Below are 19,948 nucleotides of genomic sequence, written 5' to 3'. Positions count from 1 at the left end.
TGAACTCAGAAATATTTCTCAGTTGTTGTCAGTGAAAAACACTGTCTACACTTTACTTTTTTCCTATTTGTTAGTTCCACAAATATAGAACTGAAAGGAGGCAACAGGTCCAGGTAAGTTACCTGGATTGCAAAAATACTTAAAATATTTATAATTAAAGAATTAAAGAAATTCATTCAATTCCTGTTTGACTGCAATTCCCTGAAGCAGACAAGGAAACACTGAGTTATATATTCTAGCTAAATCTCAAACCTGGGGTTTCAAAGAAGTGGTTTCTGCTAAGAAGGCCCACCTCCAGGCCCAGTCACCGACACGTAACACCTGCAAGGACAGGACATGCACCAGGTCTGGGCAATAAGCCCAGCTGACAACACAGGCTCTCTACAGCAACTTTTATCAGACACCATGTAGAATTTGAGAGCAGCAGAGCTAAAATGGATCTTGGAGAGACCCAGATGAGAATATCAGGTAATCCTCAACAAGGGCTGTCCAAGTTTCCAAAGGCCCGTTAATGCAAATTCTGTGCCTCAAGCATGAAAGCATTCTTTCCTGTTGCCTTAAAACACTTAGGCCACATCTTGAAAAGTCAGTTTGCTACAGGAGGAGAACAAGATACTTGTTTTGAGTACCATCAGAGGGGCTACACCTACCTCAGAGGGGCTACACCTACCTCCTACTGTGACAAGGCTTTTATCTAAAGTTCCATTTGCTGCCTTGAGAAGGCCAGGGGGGAGGGAATACACAGTAAATCTTCAAACTAAGTTAGATCCTTGCTTCAGTTCAAAGCCAAAGGAGTGCAATCTATGAGGACAAGACCAAATAATGTATTATTTTGCTGAAAACAAACACCAGACAAGTTTACTTAGAAAGCTACAGTGCTTTTAAACAATAATTTGAACTCCTCTGGATACCCATATAAGGCTGAGAATGCATTTTTACGGCCTTAATCACATTTAGTGTTAGAAAACTCTGAAATCATACCATGTTAAGAGACAAGATCTCCAGAAAGTCCCTCTCTGTGCTGAACAAAACTTGCAAACATGATTCCTTAAATTTGGTAAAAGAGAAATGCCCTACCCATGCTCTGGGCTCTATCCTGACATTGTCCTGGAGTGCCAAGGGTAGAAACAGAGGAACTTAACTCACAAGAAAGAGAAGGAACATGTCAGATGAAGAAAAAACATGCAATAATGTAACCAAGTGCCAATGACAGAAAAGTGTGAAAGAAGAAGCAAGTATGGAAAAGAACAGTTTGGGGAAAGGAGACAAGGTAAAGAACAGAAGAACAATGTACGGAAATGAGAGATCAGAAACAGTACATAGTACATCCTAGGGAGAGCATTATAAACCAGTATTTAAACGAGAGAAATTTATTTTTCTGTGAAAATCACTGTCTAAATTTTAACAAACACATCAAACCTCACTATTAGATAGTGCTGGTGCAGGCCATCTGCTGTACTCAGCTGACATAAGCCACCACTGCCACCTCAGGATGTGTTCATTTGTCAGCTGCTTACAGATTCCAGAGGGTACCTCGGTTTACCCCACCCCAGGGCAGGGTGGGGGCTGAACAAAGACGTCAGGCTTTGCCATGGAACACACGGGGAGATGCCAGCTCTGCCGGGGGTTTGGTCACCTACAACAAGAGTCTGTGAAACTGCAGCAGCTGCTGAGTGCAAGTGCAATCTTCACACTTGACAGCAAAATTCCACAAGTACTCCCCCCTACGGCTCTACTTAAACCCATAATAGCAAATGCTACTCAAAGAAAAATAAATCATAAAAAAATACAGCAAAACAATATGCAAAAAACTGCAGACCATTCTCTTTTTTTTAATGTTGAAACTGTGTAAAGACCAGTGAGAAAACAGTAAGATAAACTATGCTAAATATAGAAGAGCAGTTACCTCCAAGACTTCTGCAAATCCATGATCTGGCTTCCTGCCTTACAATGGCATTAATGTTTAGTGTTTAGTGCAAGTACTTTTATGTTTGTTTAGCAGAAATGAAGCACATTTTATTTGATTCTATTATTTTGTGAGCATCTGAAACACGATTAATTAAAAAGGCCCCTAGAATTCTAATTGATAGGAAAATATTTTCCTTCCTCACAACGGGATTAGTATTTTTTTCAGACTAGAGAAGGCAGCTAAAAATAAAGCAAGGTTTTCCAAACTCCACAGGACTGCTTTGGTGTTTAGGGAAGTACTAGAGGCAGCACTTTGCGCCACGGTGTAATTGACACGGTGGTCAGTCAAAGGACGGACTCGATGATCCCACAGGCCTTTTCCAACCTAATTCGTTCTGTGATTCTGTGTGTGATTCCCCTGAGAAATCCTGCGTATGGTACAAGTCACGACACTCAGTCGGCAAGTTTCCAAAGGCACGTGTGGAATGCGGCCTCACAGCAGCTCCCCAGACTGCCCGGCATGGCGGTGGTCACCTCACGCACCCACCCACGGAGCTGCAGAGACGCCAGTCAACCCCAACACCCTTCAACCTGCAGCCCGAGCTCCTTTAGCACGGAACACAGCGATAAAACACGCCTCACTGAAGGAACGGCCAGAGCAGAGCCTAAAGGCTAACCCCTAAGGCTTTATTCCCGGCCTAGCGGCAACATTCCTCCGGGATCCGCAGCATCTCCCAACTTTCCCCCCCCCCGCCCCCCCAATCCCGCCGCGCCCCGCGCACGCGCCGGGCGGCCGCGCGAGCCCCGCCCTCTTCTGGCCCCGAGCGCGCGACCTCCCCCCACCCGCGCGCGCGCGCGCTCCCCGCGGGGCCCGGCCGGTGGCCGGTGGGTGGGGCGCGCGGGGCTCGCGAACTCGCCGCTAACGCCCCGCCCCGCCCCGGCCGTTGGTCCGCTCGGCGCGCACGCGCCCTTCCGTCCACCCGCCCTCCCCCGGCCGCGCACATGTGCGCTCCCGCCCGCGCGTGCGCCCTGCCGCCGAGCCGCCCCCACACCCGCCCCGCCCCCCGTGACGCCGGGCGGGCGCAGGCGCGCTCCCCGCGCGGCCGCCCCCCCCGCCCCGCCCCGCCCTCGCGCACGCGCCGAAGCCGCCTCTCCGCGCCGGCTGCCGCGCGTGTCCCCACCCCCGTCCGCAGGTGCGCGTGCGCGGTGCGCGCGGCGCGGTGCGTGGCGTGCCGCGCGGCGGGGGCGGGGGGGCGGGGCGGGTATATATAGAGCGCGGCCGGGGCGGCGGCCGCCCCCTTGTCCCCCGGCCGCCGTCGGAGCTGTGTGCGCAGTGCGTGTGCTCCGGACCACCCGGACACGCCGGCCCGGCCCCGCAGCACCATTTATTACTAAAAAAATATTTAAAAAAGCCAAAAAAAATCCAAAAATCTTAAAAAACCTTTTAAAAAAATAATCCTCTTTCCTCATCCAACCTTCCCGACAACCTTTCCGCAAACGGCCGGTTTGATATAAAATAACCCGGTGAAGCGAAGTCCCCGGACCCGGCGCAGCCGAGAGGAGACACACAGCGAGCCCGACCCCGCCGAGCGCAGCACCCGCCGCCGCCAGCTCCACCCGGCCCGCACGGCGCGACCCGACCCCCGCCCGCCCATCCGCCGCACCCGCCGCAGCCGTTGAGTCCGAGCGGCCCCGCGCCGCCTTCGCCGGCCCCGCTCGCACCGACCGCCGCGGCCTCCGCCTCGTCAGCGCCCCCCCCGCGCCGGGAGACGGCGGCAGGATGAACCCCAGCGCCCCCAGCTACCCCATGGCCTCGCTCTACGTGGGGGACCTGCACCCCGACGTGACCGAGGCCATGCTCTACGAGAAGTTCAGCCCGGCCGGGCCCATCCTCTCCATCCGCGTCTGCAGGGACATGATCACCCGCCGCTCGCTCGGATACGCCTATGTCAACTTCCAGCAGCCCGCCGACGGTGAGTGCCGGGCCGCGGGCGCCGGCGGAGCCATATTTGTCCCCTGCCCCCCGCCCCGGCCGCCGCCCCGCATCCATTTTGCCGCGCGGGACGGGGCGGACCCGGCGGGGTGCGGGGGGAAGTTGGCGGCGGGGCCGCCCGCGCCTCGTGGCGGCCGGAGAAGCGGGGGGGAGGCGCTTCCGCGGATCGAGAGCGGCCGCGGGGCCCCGGCCATGGGCGGGGGAGCCCCGGTGGCCCGGCGGGGCTGCCCCCGCTCCCGGGAGGGGATTGTGGATGAGAGTGCGGGCGGCTCTTCACGTCCGTCCGAGATGAAGGTTAGCTTGAGGAAAACATCGCGGTTATTAACACCTTTTAATAACCACGCAGGAGATGGGTGTGTGTGAGTGCGTGGTTAAGAGGCCGGGAAAAGGAAGTAGGACGCACTGGCGTGGCTGGGTAGTTTCACAGGCGTCCAGGCCGAAGCGTTTGTTAAAACACCATGGCAGGTCTGTCACGTGCAGGGAGGACATTAAACTACTGGGGCCTGCTTGTGCTTCTTCTTCCTTATGTAGCTGGAGCCTGAGCTGTGCTTCCATTCGTGTCTCCGCGCAGAAAATTCTCTGACATTACTTCTAGCAAGTCGCGTTTTAATGAAACTTGTTTTTTCATGAAGCGTTTTCACACTGCTTCTCCAAAGTTATATCAGTAAAGGAACTTTCTGTTCAGTTCCGGTCATGTTGGGAAATAGTGTGATCCATTTGGAGGGTGTTTCACTAAAAGAACCTACTGTAACTGGTTCTAGATCTTGTGGAGTCCAATAAAAAAAATTGGCCAGCTAGAAGATATGTGATTTCAAGTACAGTTAAGTAAACAGTTTTCCATTATAATGGTTTTATTTTCAAGCATATGAAAGTGAGATACTTAAATTGCAAACATTTCAAGCAATTAGATTTAACTGGTTTTCAGAGTTAGCTTTAGCATACAGCCATTATCAGATCAGGCTTCGGTGTACCGATGGTATCTGTATGTACGTAGTAAAAGTTACTGCCTCATCTTCTTAATAGGCGTATACTCCACCTGTTATCAGCTCTCTTAGTTCAGTGAGCTTTTGATTTATTCAGCCGTTCTTTAGGATGAGACTATTTGAATGTTTGTTTTGACATACTTTACTTTCATTAAATAAAAATGTCTGGTACAGTTTCTCAGAAAAATAAGGGGTTAGCACAGCCCAATACTGTAATATAATAATGTCGGGGTATAAGGTAAAGGTGATTCAGATGCTGCTTGTCCTTAGTATTGACAGAGTTCCATAAGGGCTGACTTTTATCATTGTCATTAGTTGAGCAACCAGTGCATTTTGTGACTTGGTTTGTACTTTGTCAAACGTGGGAACAAACAGCTTTTTTCACCTGGGCAGTGCTTCAGTTTTTGAATATGGCTCTTAGAAAGGTACTGTTACTCCAAATGTTGTGTTTTTCAGGCTTTGGGAGGTACACATATTTTACTCTAACTAGTCCAATTCAGCTAAAAGTATTTATCATCGTTATCAAACCTGCGTCTAGTACATATCTGGAAGCAGTTGTTTAAAATATACTTTGATAGTATTGCACGATTGTTCTTATTCAAGATTTTTCAGAATTTTGTATTCTTGGCAAATATCTAGAAAGCATTTGCTGGGGGCTTTTTTTAGGTCACTATGTCCATTTACAGAAATCTTGAAATAGGAGTTTTGAGGATGAATGGTTATTCTTACAATCATCATTTGTTTCCAAACTAGATACACTTTATTGGTTTGGCCAAATTTTTAGCTACACTTCAGGCTGTGCTTATTAAACAGCAAGTAACAACTACCTTGGGTTTTCAAAAATAGCTTTGAAGGTGTGCTTGACATAATCAGCTGTCCATAAACGAGGGATCTCAAAGCCCTTCTAAAAACTAATTAGGCCTGATGACACATGTGTGAGGTATGCACACATGTCAGAGTTGTGACTTTTCTGAATTTGAGTCATAGTCTGGAGTAAAACTCGGGCAATCTTGTTTAATCACTAAACTGGAAACATTCTTGAGTAATCTGAAACTGCATCAGAATCCTTTGGATTTTTAGAATAGTCAGGTTTCCAGAGGTTTTTTTTGTTTCATAGTTATTGCTGTTTACCTTTAGCACAGGTTGGCATTATGTGTATATTCTGAGTGATTTTGAAATTGTTAAAGTGGACTGTCCAGTTGCTCACGACTAAAATGGGAGCTGGTGAGTCATTCAATGAGAGCTTCAGCAGAATCAGCAGAAGTACAGCCCGGGTAGGTGTGTCCATTGGTAACAAGTTCACTGCTGAATGGAGCTGCCTCCTGCAACTGGCGCAGCCTTTTATGACTGAAATGTAATGAAAGTGAGCCAGTTTCACTCGTTGGGAATTTTAATGAGAGTAGCTTGTACCTGGTTGTAGATGGAGTCTAGTAGTGTTTAAAAATCTACAATGGAAAGACAATGTGGTGTCGATTCGGCAGAAGAAACTAAATTTCTTCTTAAAAATCTCCAAAAGAGAGATGAGGAGAGCTGTTGGAAGTTTCCATGCTGTCCTTGTGGAGAAATTGTGCTGGTCTAAGACACAGGCTCACTATTTGTTAAGAGTGGTAATGTTTGCTAAGGACCCATGGACATGCTTTCAGTCAGATGGCTGGGAAATGTGTCTAGGAACACACATTTATGAGGAGTGTCAGGATTATTCTAGAAGCAATTAGCATGAATTAGAAAAGCCTCTTTTCAAGTAAAGGAAGCCCTGTTACTACTTCTGGAAATAATGAACTATTTGTTGCTGGCACATCTATTGATGCTGGCAGTAATAACTCCAATGACTTTCAGGGCAGTAGTGAAGTCTTACAAGTTTCTATTGTGGCCAGTCTGATATCCACAGTTTTTTTTTTTTCTTTTTTCCTTTTTTTTTTTTTTTTTTCGTCTCTTCCCCCCTCCCCTTTTGTAGTATAGAGCCTTCCAATAATTTTTCTTTCTCATTAACTCCATCTAGGTTGCCTTCTCTCCCCTGCTTAATTTATGTTAAAGTTTTTGAAAGCTTTATTAACTTATTTAGAAGACTGGCATGTAATTTTTTGGCTTCAGTTTAAATAAGTTGCTGAGTTGCTATTGTCATGTGAATATGGTAATAGTATCAATAATCTTTTTCCCATTAAAATGTTAGATGACCACCTCTTTATATGTCTTTCAGAGAATATAATATTAAGATTTATTTTTAATATTAAAATGTCTCAAGAAAGGATATAAAACATGGTATATCAGCTGAATCCCAGGCTCACTGCAAATTGTCTTTGGCCGTGGCATGCAACAATACAGCTCAAGACAAAAGCAGCAATTAAAGAACAAAAACATTAAATAAGGATTTTCACTATGTGATTGGCCCTTGGTCCTCCCCAAAAAAAAATTAACTGACATGGTTGCTGTATTTAAACTATCACTAAGCTGATTTCAGTCTTATTAACATCATATTGTTTTGATATTTGCAAATTACAGTGAAGTGAGTTAGTACCCATGGGAGTGACTTCAGGTATTTATTGGGACTCTTTTCAGTGTTCTTCCGGACTTACAGGAGCAAGGATGAAAAGGAACTTCTGTACTTGAGAACTATTGCTCTTTTGTTCTTAAATACACAAGATGAGTTATAACATCACAGACATGTCTTGTGGCTTTGGAGAGATGTGAAAAATGTGCAAGTCTTGATACTTCCCCATCTAAATACACAAGCAATTTTACATGAAGGATTTGAAAAGTTAGTTTTGGAGTTCTACTGGAAAAACTACTCAATTGGAGTAACAAAACCTAGTTTACATTACCCTGGTTTGATGTTTTAATGCTTGCTCCTTCATTGAGCTCATATGTATTTCATTGTGAGCTTTTAAAATATATGCATCATTTCAGATTTTCTAAACTAAGTAAGTGCTAGTTTTGAATCTCTTTGAACTGTCTCTTGCCCAGAATTTCATTACAGATCTTTTTCGTCACTGAGGAAGTTGTATGGAATAGCTGCCTGAATGAAGCTTGAATGTCCATCTAGCAAAGAAATTTTGTTAGTTTAGGGGAATTGGTGTTGTAGGTGTTCTTATGTTAATATTTGCAAAAGACTTTGTATAGGCACAAGCAGTACCCCTAAAAGCATTCTCATTGACACAGTATACATCTGTGTGATATGGGAGAAGCCAGCTGATTTTCACAAATGTTAAAACTTTATAACAGCTGCCACTTGCTGCTTTTTCTCCTGTCACCATAGCATCTTTTCATAGATCTAGTCTTATGGGTTAATGAGATTTCTGCAGCTTTCTCAGCTGACTTGTGCTCCTTCCAAAGTGCAGCTTTTGCTGATGAGTTTCTGCCAGTTCTTCCTTGCAGACAGCAGGGTACACTGGAGGCTTGGGTTTGTAGCTTGGTGATGGTACTGGACTTGAAATAATAAAAATATTATTAAGAATAGTACTTCAGCTGGTATTTATGTGCTTATTAAGATAACTAGCATTTTGTACTAATTCCATAATGTTTTTTGCAGCTGAACGAGCTTTGGACACCATGAACTTTGATGTCATTAAAGGCAAACCGGTGCGCATCATGTGGTCTCAGCGCGATCCATCTCTACGCAAAAGCGGTGTAGGAAACATCTTCATCAAAAACTTGGACAAATCAATTGATAACAAAGCTTTGTATGACACATTTTCTGCTTTTGGGAACATCCTGTCTTGTAAGGTTAGTGGAAAATAAAATGTATTGACACAGAAACTCCTCAGTTTATGCTGGAAACATTCCATGGGTACTACAACAAGATTTTTCATTAATAGGTGGTGTGTGATGAAAATGGATCCAAGGGTTATGGATTTGTGCATTTTGAGACACAAGAAGCTGCAGAAAGAGCTATTGAAAAAATGAATGGTATGCTGCTTAATGATCGCAAAGTGTAAGTACATAAATAAGTATTTGGGGATCAGCAAACTGAAATTCAGTTTAGGGCAGACAAAGATTTAAAAGCTTACCTAGAAAGAAAAGGTTGTTCTGAAAATTTCTAATTTTAAGAAGATGTAGAGTTTTAGTGCTAGGAATTTTAAGAATTGTGTCACCTGCTTGTTCTGGAATCTGTCAAAGTTCAAAAAGACAAATAATGGACTCTGGAGGAAAAAGTGACTGTATTAATTCTCTTACAAGCCAGTACTGTAATGAGGATGTGGGATCTTCCCTGGTTTTCTGATCTTACTGGTCTGAGATAAAATACAATCAATTGAGTATTCTGAATAATACATCCTTTATAAAAGTAGTGAGGTAAGTGTGTTATCCATACGCTTGGAGACAGCTGATACCTAACACTAAAGGGTGCTTACTTGGCACTAAAGAGTGGTCAGATTAGACTCATATTTTTGTATTAATGTCTGTTAGTAGGCATATCTAGGGAGTAGAAAATAAAACTTAGAGAAGTATAACATTTTAAAAATTATCACTATTCTGCATTGTAGGAAAAATATTATTTGGCAATCTCTTTAATAATATTTAGGCTGGGGAAGTGACTGTGCCTCACAGCTATGCCTAAGGGATCATTATGGTGTTTGATATAATTGCAAAAAACAGCTTTCTAGATACTTGGGAGGGTTTGGAAAAAGGAAAAGAGGAAATCAGCATCAGTTTACCATCATGGATTATTTTTATATGTAGAGATGGATAGATCAAGACAGGGAAAACACATGTTTTGAAACTTCAGTTTTCCTGCTTGTTCTATTCTTGGCTGACATATTGTGGATGTTTTTATTCAGTGTCCATTGTTATACAAGTTCAAATTAGTAAAAATGATCAATGTGCAGTCATAAGAGCACAGGAGTAAAATATATCATGAGAGTTAATTTTGCTTTGAATTTCTATTCAGACTAGTCTTTTAGAAATAAATTTAAACACTTCACTACCAAAATCTGCTGAACACATTGCACTTTCATTCTTACTATACTCAATTGCTATAAATTCGGTAAAATTGTCAAATTTTAAAAATTACTGAGGGACTGTGTGCTGCTGTATTGCATTTGCCAAATTTGTGACTATAAAGTTAGCGCCTACAGTAGAATTTGAAAGTGGGAGTCTGCTACAGTCAGAAATCAGTGTCAGCCATGTACAGTCTGTGCTAGGGCATGTCCTTGGGCTGCAGAATGTTATGTTCATGTTCTGCCAGTATGAAGTAACCACTGGTGTTCCCAGCCAATTTGCACAATGGTATTTGACTCAAGAGCAAGTAGAACTATTTATTTCCCTGTGCCTAGAAACAAAGTCTTTGATACAGGCTGGAGAGGTGTGTTAGGGAGGGGAGGGACAGTTAGTTAAATATCTCTTGCTTAAAAACTGAATCAGAGACCAGTAACTGCTTTTAGGCTGCCATGCTTTTAGCATGGCAGAGGGATTATGCTGTTATCTAGAATTTCTGTTCAGCCTCTTAGTACTCTTTCCATTGTTGAGCTCTTGTTGTCAAAGGCTCTTTTGTAAGAGTGAACAATCTCACCAATGGCTTGAAAGCATTTTCATGCCTTGTAACTGGGATAAACATGCTGGTGTAGCAAAGGACAGTGGAGTTGTTTTTCTGACTTTTATAATAAATATTTTATCTAAAGAATTTCATACCTATAGTGAAGAAGACTGATGAGGAATAAAATACAATGCCAGAGAATTAAAGTAAATTTTTAAACCTTGAGACACTTGCTTTAATCTGTATTACTCTGTTCTTCTTGCAACCAGATTTGTTGGAAGGTTTAAATCCCGCAAGGAGCGTGAGGCAGAGCTTGGAGCCAGAGCAAAAGAATTCACCAATGTTTACATCAAAAATTTTGGAGAAGACATGGATGATGAGAGACTTAAGGAACTCTTTGGCAAGTTTGGTAATGTCTTAATGTTTATATAAACACACATGAACTCAAATTTACTACATGTATCTTATCTGTACAGTGCCTTGAAATACAAGAAATCAGGGCTATCTGTTGTTGATGTAGAAATGTAATAAGGGTTACTGAAAAGTTGGTACTTAATTCCAGTTTCAGATTCAAAAATGCTGTAATAACTGAATTTTAAGTAGGCAGAATATCATACTTAATCCTGCCATCAGAACTGTTTTCAGTAATCTGGAAGTAATGTGTCCATGGGTTCTGCAATGTTCTCTGATTTAGTACAGATTGATTTTATAAATGCACTTACAGGATGTGTGACTAATGAATTTACTACTGCCTTCATTGACCTGCAAACTTACCCCTGTTATTCAGTTGCGTTGTTGTGGTTGACCTAATAGAAAATTATAAGGGGCTATTCCAGCACCAAGCTATGAGATTCTGCCTCGATCCTCAGTTACACACAGGGCAAAATTATGGTGGACATATGACCATGATGTAGTAATGTATATGATGTGTTACCATCAGAATAGAAAATCCCATAATGCCATTAGAGATTCTTCACGTTTTATTTTCAATCTCACTTTTTAAAAATTTTCTTTCCTGTTTGTTTTTGCTGTTCTCCAGTGGCTATTATGTAAAACAAGGGAAAGCCTCGTACAACAGATACCCTGTAGCAGCCCTAAAGAACACCAAAAGGAAATTCCTTTCTGCTATTCAAGTATCAGGGGTTGAAAAACAGTAGCGAATTTAGCTGCTACAGCTAAATTGGCTATTTCCAATTGAGTCTGTGAACTGCAATTTTTCAGAGGTTATGGCACTGCTGAACTAGGATGGCCTTTCACCAGGATAAGTAGTGAAACGTGTACCTAATTGCTAGGCCTTCCTCTGGCTTTTTCAGTACCTGCTTCAAAGCATGGAAACACTAATACTTATCAAGTATCAAAATCTTTAATGATGAAACAATTTTCTTTCACTTTGTGGTGAAATTTTCTTTCACTTTGAGGTGAAATGTTGGTTGAAAATACATTAGAAAATAAATTCAGCATGATGAACTGCAGCCATAGTTGCTGAACTTCATCAGGGTAAATTAGTAATTTCATATTAATGGATGACATTTACTTGATACTATTATTAGTGCAGGAGTCCTTTGTAATACAAGTGAAATAAACTAAATACTATCTTCTAAAGAGGATGTTCAAAAGGTGAGAAGAATACACTGTATATGAAGCATAAATATTTCTCTTTTAAGGTCCTGCTCTAAGTGTGAAAGTTATGACTGATGAGAGTGGAAAATCCAAAGGCTTTGGCTTCGTTAGTTTTGAAAGACATGAAGATGCCCAAAAAGTAAGCTTTTGGATTTAATTTTAGGAATCCTGTCACTGAGACCCAAATAATATGTTTCATCGAGTGCTTAAGTTTTTTTAATTGGTCAAGGACACTGCAAAAAGAGGTGCTCACTGCCTAAATTACTTAGCAGAGTTTCTGTCATTTAGAATGCTTTCCTATGAGCAAATGTCAATTGGTCTGAGAAGCCTATTAAGTCAAGATATTCTGATACAGCTGGAACTAGTGTAAAAATGGTAAATCTTAAATAATTTTAAAACCTGTTGTAGCTGGGCTTAAAGGTCTTAGTGATATATTTGGACTCTTGCATGCTGAGCAATATACAGCATAGTGAATTACTACATCTCTGAATCACTGCATCCAGTTTGGTTGCACAAAATTTTTGTGCCTTTCTGCCTTTTGCACAAAAGGCAGAAAGAATTGTGTTTTCTGCAAAGTCATCAGGAAAGCTATTAGTTTTATAAAGCATGTTTGGCATAACGGTGAGAGAATAGTCATAGAGCCCTGTAATGTTGCTTTTACTCTGAGGGGTAACTTTGGAAAAAGGGTCCTTTTTATTCGTGTAAATGTCTATATCATGGCAGTATGCTGTTTAACTTAATGTTTTGTCAACTGTTTGGTTTGATATGTCAGTTTACTGTGACAGCAGGGACATGGCATCAGGAAAAAAATGCAGTACAGAACAAAGTTTGCTTTTCAAAAGCAAAGGTGATTTGTCTATACTGCAAGTGTACAAGCCAGATTTTAGAACAAATCCTGATTGTCTTTAGAACATCTTCATTTTTCAGTCTTGCACACATTAATTGATGAATAGTTTCTCTTACTGTAGTCAGTCACATGGTGTTTTGAATAACATAAAATTCCAGTATCTCTGTAAAAATGTCTAATGGCTTTGATCATAAACATATGCAATAAACTGGCAACTTCTGGTTTTAAATTAATTGAGTAAAATACATGCCAGAGTTTTACATCTGAAGAGTTGTAACTCAAAACAGTATGAAGGGAAGAAGTTCACATTTTCATACTTCTAATTATTTCCTTAATGAAAGACTAAAAAAAAAAAGTGTACATATCATCTGTAGCTTAACATTTAGTATAGAAAGATCTGGTAGCTATTACAGTTTCAGGTGTTACTTTTAAAGACAGAACTAGGTGAATTAAAGATTTTCAACTTTATTTGCTTACTCTTTATTTGCTTTTCTCTGCCATTAGCAAGATAAGGCTGGAGAAATAGTTCTTGCAACTTGGATTTTTTTTCTCCAGCTCCATATTAAAAAAAAAGTGTTTGCATCCCTTGTGACTTGTCTTCAACAGGACAGAAGCATACTTGGAAAACGGTTTTCATGTTACCATAAGTGAGGAAGTCTTGGGACATTTTGTTTCAATTAGTGGTATTTTAAGATGGAGTTGCTCTTTTTCTAGAATACTTATGTAGATTTTGAATTTGAATTGCATTTTTTGTTTGTTTGAAAAATGCTGGAGTACAAAGCACTGCTAACTTCTTGTTTATCAATGAAGGCTGTAGATGAAATGAATGGGAAAGAGCTCAATGGAAAACAAATCTATGTTGGCCGGGCTCAGAAAAAGGTGGAAAGACAGACGGAGCTGAAGCGCAAGTTTGAACAAATGAAGCAGGACAGGATCACCAGATACCAGGTTCAGTTTTAAATCAAGAGGGCTAACTCTATTATATGATGTTCTGAGATTTACACAGAACAATTGGTTTTAAAAATAACTTGCCTGTTTTCTTAGGGTGTAAACCTTTACGTGAAAAATCTTGATGATGGGATCGATGATGAGCGTCTCCGAAAAGAGTTCTCTCCATTTGGTACAATCACTAGTGCAAAGGTAAAGTTCATAGATTGTGCTCATCTGTTCTCTGAAAATAAGTAGTGATCTGTCACCAAAGAAAAGTTAATTTCATTCAGTAACAGATGTGACGCACTGTAAATGTGGGCATCTGCTTTCTTGATTATTGTACATGTCAGGTTAAATGCCATATGATCATCCTTTCTTGAAATTAAGTAGTGAGACTAAAGTGAGAAAAATTACATCTTTCAGTGCAATATTGTGCTCATTATTATTTTATTGATATTTTTATCTCTATTCAGGTAACAGTTAGCTATTAAACACAATAATATTCATTTTAATAAAATACTCAGTAAAACAAACATGTGGTCTCACTTCTAATAAGCTGAAATAAGAAACTCATGCAAGTTGAATAGGTGTGACACAGAAGATTTAGTTTTAAAACTAAGTTTTGTACTGTCAGGTGATGATGGAAGGTGGCCGCAGCAAAGGATTTGGATTTGTATGCTTTTCGTCACCAGAAGAAGCCACCAAAGCAGTCACAGAAATGAATGGTAGAATAGTGGCTACTAAACCATTATATGTAGCTCTAGCCCAACGTAAAGAGGAGCGCCAAGCTCATCTCACCAACCAGTACATGCAGAGGATGGCAAGTGTAAGAGCAGTACCTAATCCTGTAATCAACCCCTACCAGCCAGCACCTCCTTCAGGATACTTCATGGCAGCTATTCCTCAGGTACGTGTAGAGATGAGTAACTGAATATTTTGTATTACATATAAAATCTGCTTAGATATAACAGTAAATAGAATGGTTAGCATGTGTCTGATTTCAGCATTTTAATCTCTTAGTGGGAGGGTGTGGGGCTGTTCAGCATGCCCTTCACAGACAGCAAAGTTAAGGGATGTTGTTGTGTTTGGCAGACTCAGAACCGTGCTGCGTACTATCCTACTAATCAGCTCGCTCAACTTGCTAGACCTAGTCCTCGCTGGACTGCTCAGGGTGCCAGACCTCATCGTAAGTCACTTCTTTAGCTCTTTCCAGTGATTGCGGTAAATTTCCAGATAGATTTTCACGGCATTGCTGTATTAGTCTTCTGTTTGTCATGCTGTCATCACTCAGTGTTTCAGCATGTAACAGTATATTTTTTTTAAACAATAGCATTCCAAAACATGCCTGGTGCGATCCGCCCAGCAGCACCCAGACCACCGTTCAGCACCATGAGACCAGCTTCTTCCCAAGTTCCACGAGTCATGTCAACGCAGCGTGTTGGTGAGTTTCATTTGTGCAAACTTTAAGTATTTGGCTTCTGTTCAAATTTTGCTGGTTCAGCATGGTCTCGCAAAATAAACATTAGTAAGTTTAATATCACGTGTGATATTCCTAATGAATAAGCTAATATCACCTTCTAGTAATTGCTTTAAATACTGTCCCAGCAAAAACTCCAGCTATGATCCTATGTCTTCAGGATGAAGCTCTTATTCTTGTGTGTACTTCAGTAATACTGTAAGATGGCTTCTGCCATTTCTAAACATAGTTGTAGCAATTGTAATAATACGTTGCATGTAGAAATATTGAGATGACACAATTTTAGCTCTTAGTAATTTTTTTATATTTTACATATACATACTTTATTATTGTGAGCCAGTATCATGAATGCAAAATCTGCATATCACTGAACCAGAATTGACTGCAATCATTGAATGGTTTGGGTTGGTAGGAACCTTAAAGCGTATGTAGTTCAGCCCCCATGTCAGAGGTAGGGAACCCTCCACTAGACCAGGGTACTCAGAGCCCCATCCAGGCTGGTCTTGCACATATCCAGGGATGGGGAGTCCACAACCTCTCTGAAGGCATAATTCTCACAGAATGTTATCAGACAGCCATTTACTTCCTAAAAGTATCTCTTTTAGAATGACTGACATAATGTGCTCAGGAAATCAAATGTCCTTTAGCTTATAATGAAATTATATTACTACTCAAACAAAGTAGATTTTTTTATCATGGATCTTCTTGCAGTAGCATGTAAAAAGGGCAATTCATGAATGAGGTGACTGGAAATCAGCAGCCAGTAAATTTCAAGTTTGAACCTTTGTATGTGACCAGTGATGTGACAGTTGACAATACTATTAAGATGAATCTGTAACACAATACCTTAATTAGGTATTTGATTCAAATTGGTTTGTTGGGCAAAATAATTATAATAATAATTATTCACATATGGAATTCTGTTACTATTTTTTCAGCTAATACATCAACACAAACGATGGGTCCACGTCCTGCAGCAGCAGCTACTGCGGCCACTCCTGCCGTGCGCACGGTACCACAGTACAAATACGCTGCGGGTGTGCGCAATCCTCAGCAGCACCTCAACACGCAGCCGCAGGTTGCTATGCAGCAGGTATGTGATCTGGGGAACTGCTCCGTGCTTTCACTGATGTTCTTTGCAGAGGAAGGTGGTGAGGGTGATGGGAGGGCAATTCAGGCTCTGCATCATGGCAGTAGAGTAAAAGCACTAGGGAGTTTTAAGTATATTTGAAGTCCACCTGGGACAGGATATGATCCCATATTGCTTTGCTCTTTTCAGTCCCCTCATACCTTAGCATAAATTCTTGTGTTTGCTCCTCAGTGGAGCACTTTTTAATAATCTTCAGCATCATCACTCAGCTCTAACTAGTAATATTTGATTCAACAGGCATAGTTGTTAGTTTCTTTGATGTTTCTGACACTGTAGGCATTGTGTATGCTGAGTTGTGAAATATTGGCTGTTTGAAGCTGCACCTAATTATGAGTCAGGGTTTAATTTGCAAATATTAATTTGCAGCCTGCTGTCCATGTGCAAGGTCAGGAACCCTTGACTGCTTCCATGTTGGCTTCTGCCCCTCCACAAGAACAAAAGCAGATGTTAGGTACGTACATGATACCTTTCTCTGTGCATTGTAGAAGGACAGTTTTAAGTACATTTTTTCAGTCTTGAAATGCAGAGTAAATGGTTTTAACAGTAGAACAAGTTTGTTTCCTTTATCCCTTAAATTTAGGCTGGATTTGTCCCTGACTAACTTTCTTCTTTCTAGGTGAACGTCTATTCCCCCTTATTCAAAGCATGCACCCTACTCTGGCGGGTAAGATCACTGGTATGTTGTTGGAGATTGACAACTCTGAACTCCTCCACATGCTGGAGTCTCCTGAGTCTCTTCGTTCGAAGGTAGGTGGACTTTTGCCTTGCACTGATTCTGTAGGTGCTTAAGTCTACATTGATCTAACAGTTGTTAGTGCTGGCACAGTGGAGTAACAGCAATGCAGTGGTGGCTCAGGGCAAGAGTATCCTCTTTCAGAGGGTGACAGTGACTTATATTGCATCAGCTGGAATTGTAATGTTCTCATTTTTCTTTTCAACAATGTAGGCATTGTTTATATGTATAATTTCCACTGTATTATTAACTTAAATATACAAAAAATGCTGAGCTTCCCTTAATTAAGTTTTCATTTGTACTTAACAGGTTGATGAAGCTGTAGCCGTACTACAAGCCCACCAAGCTAAAGAGGCTGCTCAAAAGGCAGTTAATAATCCCACTGGGGTTCCAAGTGTTTAATAAGTAAGTTTGGCTGCTGTAGTTCCATAGGTTGACTAAGGCAGGTGTTTTGTCTGTGGCCTTGTAAGCAGCCTGTGTCCAGGCTCTGTGTCAGCCAGAGGAAGTAGCAGCTATGATAAACAAACTTCTGTGCTCACTTGGTTAGCAAAAACTACTGACGTAGCATTGTTTCTAACAATATATTTAGCTGGCGTTAGTTCGAGGCATGTGTGCAAAAATAGCCAGTTCTGTCAAATGCTGCTATTCATACTATTAAGAGCAACTTGTGGAATTGAAATAAGCTTAAAATGGTACCCCTTTTTCCTTAGAAATTAAAAGAGCTTATTTACACTGTAGCTTGTATATACTTACCAAATTCTAAAATTGTCTAATAAGTGAAAACTAAACTGTATCTTGTCTTAACTTCACATTTGGGTGAATTTAATGTCAGTTAAAATAGTGATTTTTCTGCATTGCCTTCTGCGGGTTGGTATCTTAACTGTGCATGACAGAAGCAAATGGTGGTACCTTAACAATTTTGACAGGGAAAAAATGTGAAGTTGTGGATAAAAAGGAATCTGTTATCTCTTTTGTCTAGTTAGGTTTTGCCTGTGAACTTACTTTCCACATTTGTAGATAGCATTTGAGGGTGCCTAATTTAACATTTAATCACATAACATTTTTCCTTTTGGAGGAAGAATTCAAGTCATGATTTGTACACATTTGTGTTTGTGGAAATAAGTGCTGAATAGATTGTCTCTCCTGAACTAAGATGCCCATACTTTAAGACCATTACTCCATCTGCTCCATGATGTTTTAGTAACTGGAAATTGAAAATATTGCTAGGGTAGTTAGTTGATGAGCCTCAAAAGTAGAGATACCCCATAGTCAATCACAGTAACGTTGTGCTTAAAGCAGTGCTGTCTGAGGGACTGTCCAGTTCTAGAGTCAGTGTTGTCTTGTCAAGGATCACAGGCTTTTGAAAACCTTTGTGTCCCCTAAAAAGTGTGAGGACCTCTCATACTCTTGTTTCTAAAGAACTTTGATATCATTGAAACAGTGAAAGCCCAGAGTGCTGCATGGTATGCAGTAGTAAACATGTCAGAAAACATACAAGGTACTGCTTTTGAAGCATAACAGCGTTGTTTTTCTTTACAGAGCTATCCGGGACTACAATCTAGAACTTCGCTTCACCGAAGAAAAAAAAATCTAAACATGGAAAAACTATTAAATATTGAGAAAAACATTGCAAAATATAAAATAAATAAAAAAAGGAAAGGAAACTTTGAAGCTTACGTACAGAGCAACGCCGGGGCTAGCAAAACAGATGCTAGTCCTAGATTACTTATTGATCTAAAATTTTTAAAAAAAATAGTAAAATAAAAAATACAAATTAATGTTTTTTAAACCCAGGGGAAAAGAATTTTCAGCACAGTACAAAAATTTAAAGCATTCCTTTCTTTAATTTTGTAATTCTTTACTGTGGAAAAGCTCAGATTATCACCACTGTTTTAGTTGACAGTGAGAATTGATAGCTGAGCAAAGAAACATAATTTGGATTATAAAATTCTTGGTTTAATAAAAATTCCTTAAACACTGACTTACTTGTGATGGTTTCTTTTGTACAGTGTGCTTTTCATTCACTTGTCATTCTATAGTATGTTTTAGTGGATTGTAGAGACTACACCTGTAGACTGTCTTCTAAATAATAGAAGTGAAGGGAGGGGGGAAGTGTTTGGTTTTTTTTAATAAATTGCTGCTTGATCTGAATCTGGTCTAGTGTACAATAGCACAGAAATAATTCTGTCTTCACTCAGGGCTGATGGGGGTCTTCAAGTCAGTTTGTGTCCCTAAAGGGGTTTGCAGTGAAATGGCCAATGGCACTGAAGTGGGAAGAGGCAGCAGTAACACATGAGCTTTTTCATTTGCTACAAAACCATACTGAGGTTGGGAGTTTTGCGGGATTAATACTTAAATGCTTAATCAAGCTAAGTGTTAAATGCATAAACAAGAGACAGTAAAATTGCTTTTGTTGTAAAACAGCTTTCACTGTGTAAATTAGCAGATACACTGAAGTTTGTCCATCCACAGATGGATTATCCTACAGTTGCTGCCTTGCTTTTTTGTTTTCCCCTTTCTGCAGACCTGTGGAATAAAAAAAGGGTATTTTCTATGCAGTTAGCCCATATTTGACTCTATAAGTAGCTTGTTCAAAATCGATAATGCAGAAGGAGAAATGAAGCAGTGAAAGTGGCATGTCCTGCTTTTACAAAGAAGAGGGTAAAAGCTGGCTGGCTGGGGTGGGGAAGAGGCACAAAGATCTGTTAGTTGTGGAGGAAGGCATGACCAGAAGGCATGACTGGTAGCTACTGCAGTCTGCTAGGTTTCAGTTACTATATGTAAAGAATACAGATTCTATGGAATTCACAAGAAGGGGTTAGTTTGTTCTGGAAGTCTCT

The 19,948-nt window shown here is 41.0% G+C and overlaps 1 protein-coding gene across 3 annotated transcripts; it reads left to right on the top strand.

The window, feature by feature from the left end:
• The first annotated feature begins 3,203 nt into the window (after positions 1-3,203).
• PABPC1 (poly(A) binding protein cytoplasmic 1) lies at positions 3,204-19,089 on the top strand. 3 transcript variants are annotated; one of them, XM_002200232.6, is made up of 15 exons: positions 3,204-3,881; positions 8,411-8,604; positions 8,697-8,812; positions 10,621-10,760; positions 12,016-12,110; positions 13,629-13,766; positions 13,863-13,958; positions 14,383-14,655; positions 14,841-14,934; positions 15,079-15,189; positions 16,164-16,318; positions 16,742-16,826; positions 16,992-17,122; positions 17,418-17,513; positions 18,648-19,089. In XM_002200232.6, exons 1-14 carry the CDS (start codon positions 3,689-3,691, stop codon positions 17,508-17,510), a joined length of 1,914 nt encoding a protein of 637 aa, XP_002200268.2. In that variant the 5' UTR covers positions 3,204-3,688; the 3' UTR covers positions 17,511-17,513; positions 18,648-19,089. The 3 variants fall into 3 exon arrangements, with proteins under 3 accessions (XP_002200268.2, XP_041569931.1, XP_072780959.1); XM_072924858.1 differs by lacking the exon at positions 3,204-3,881 and adding an exon at positions 4,124-4,195; XM_041713997.2 differs by lacking the exons at positions 12,016-12,110; positions 13,863-13,958; positions 14,383-14,655; ... (5 more) ...; positions 17,418-17,513; positions 18,648-19,089 and having other exon boundaries at positions 3,555-3,881; positions 13,629-13,755.
• Positions 19,090-19,948: the final 859 nt, after the last annotated feature.

Source organism: Taeniopygia guttata, chromosome 2 (genome assembly GCF_048771995.1).
Source record: "Taeniopygia guttata chromosome 2, bTaeGut7.mat, whole genome shotgun sequence".
NCBI classification, from domain to species: Eukaryota; Metazoa; Chordata; class Aves; order Passeriformes; family Estrildidae; genus Taeniopygia; species Taeniopygia guttata.
Note: the sequence above shows the minus strand (reverse complement) of the source record. Positions and strands in the feature narration are given on the sequence as shown.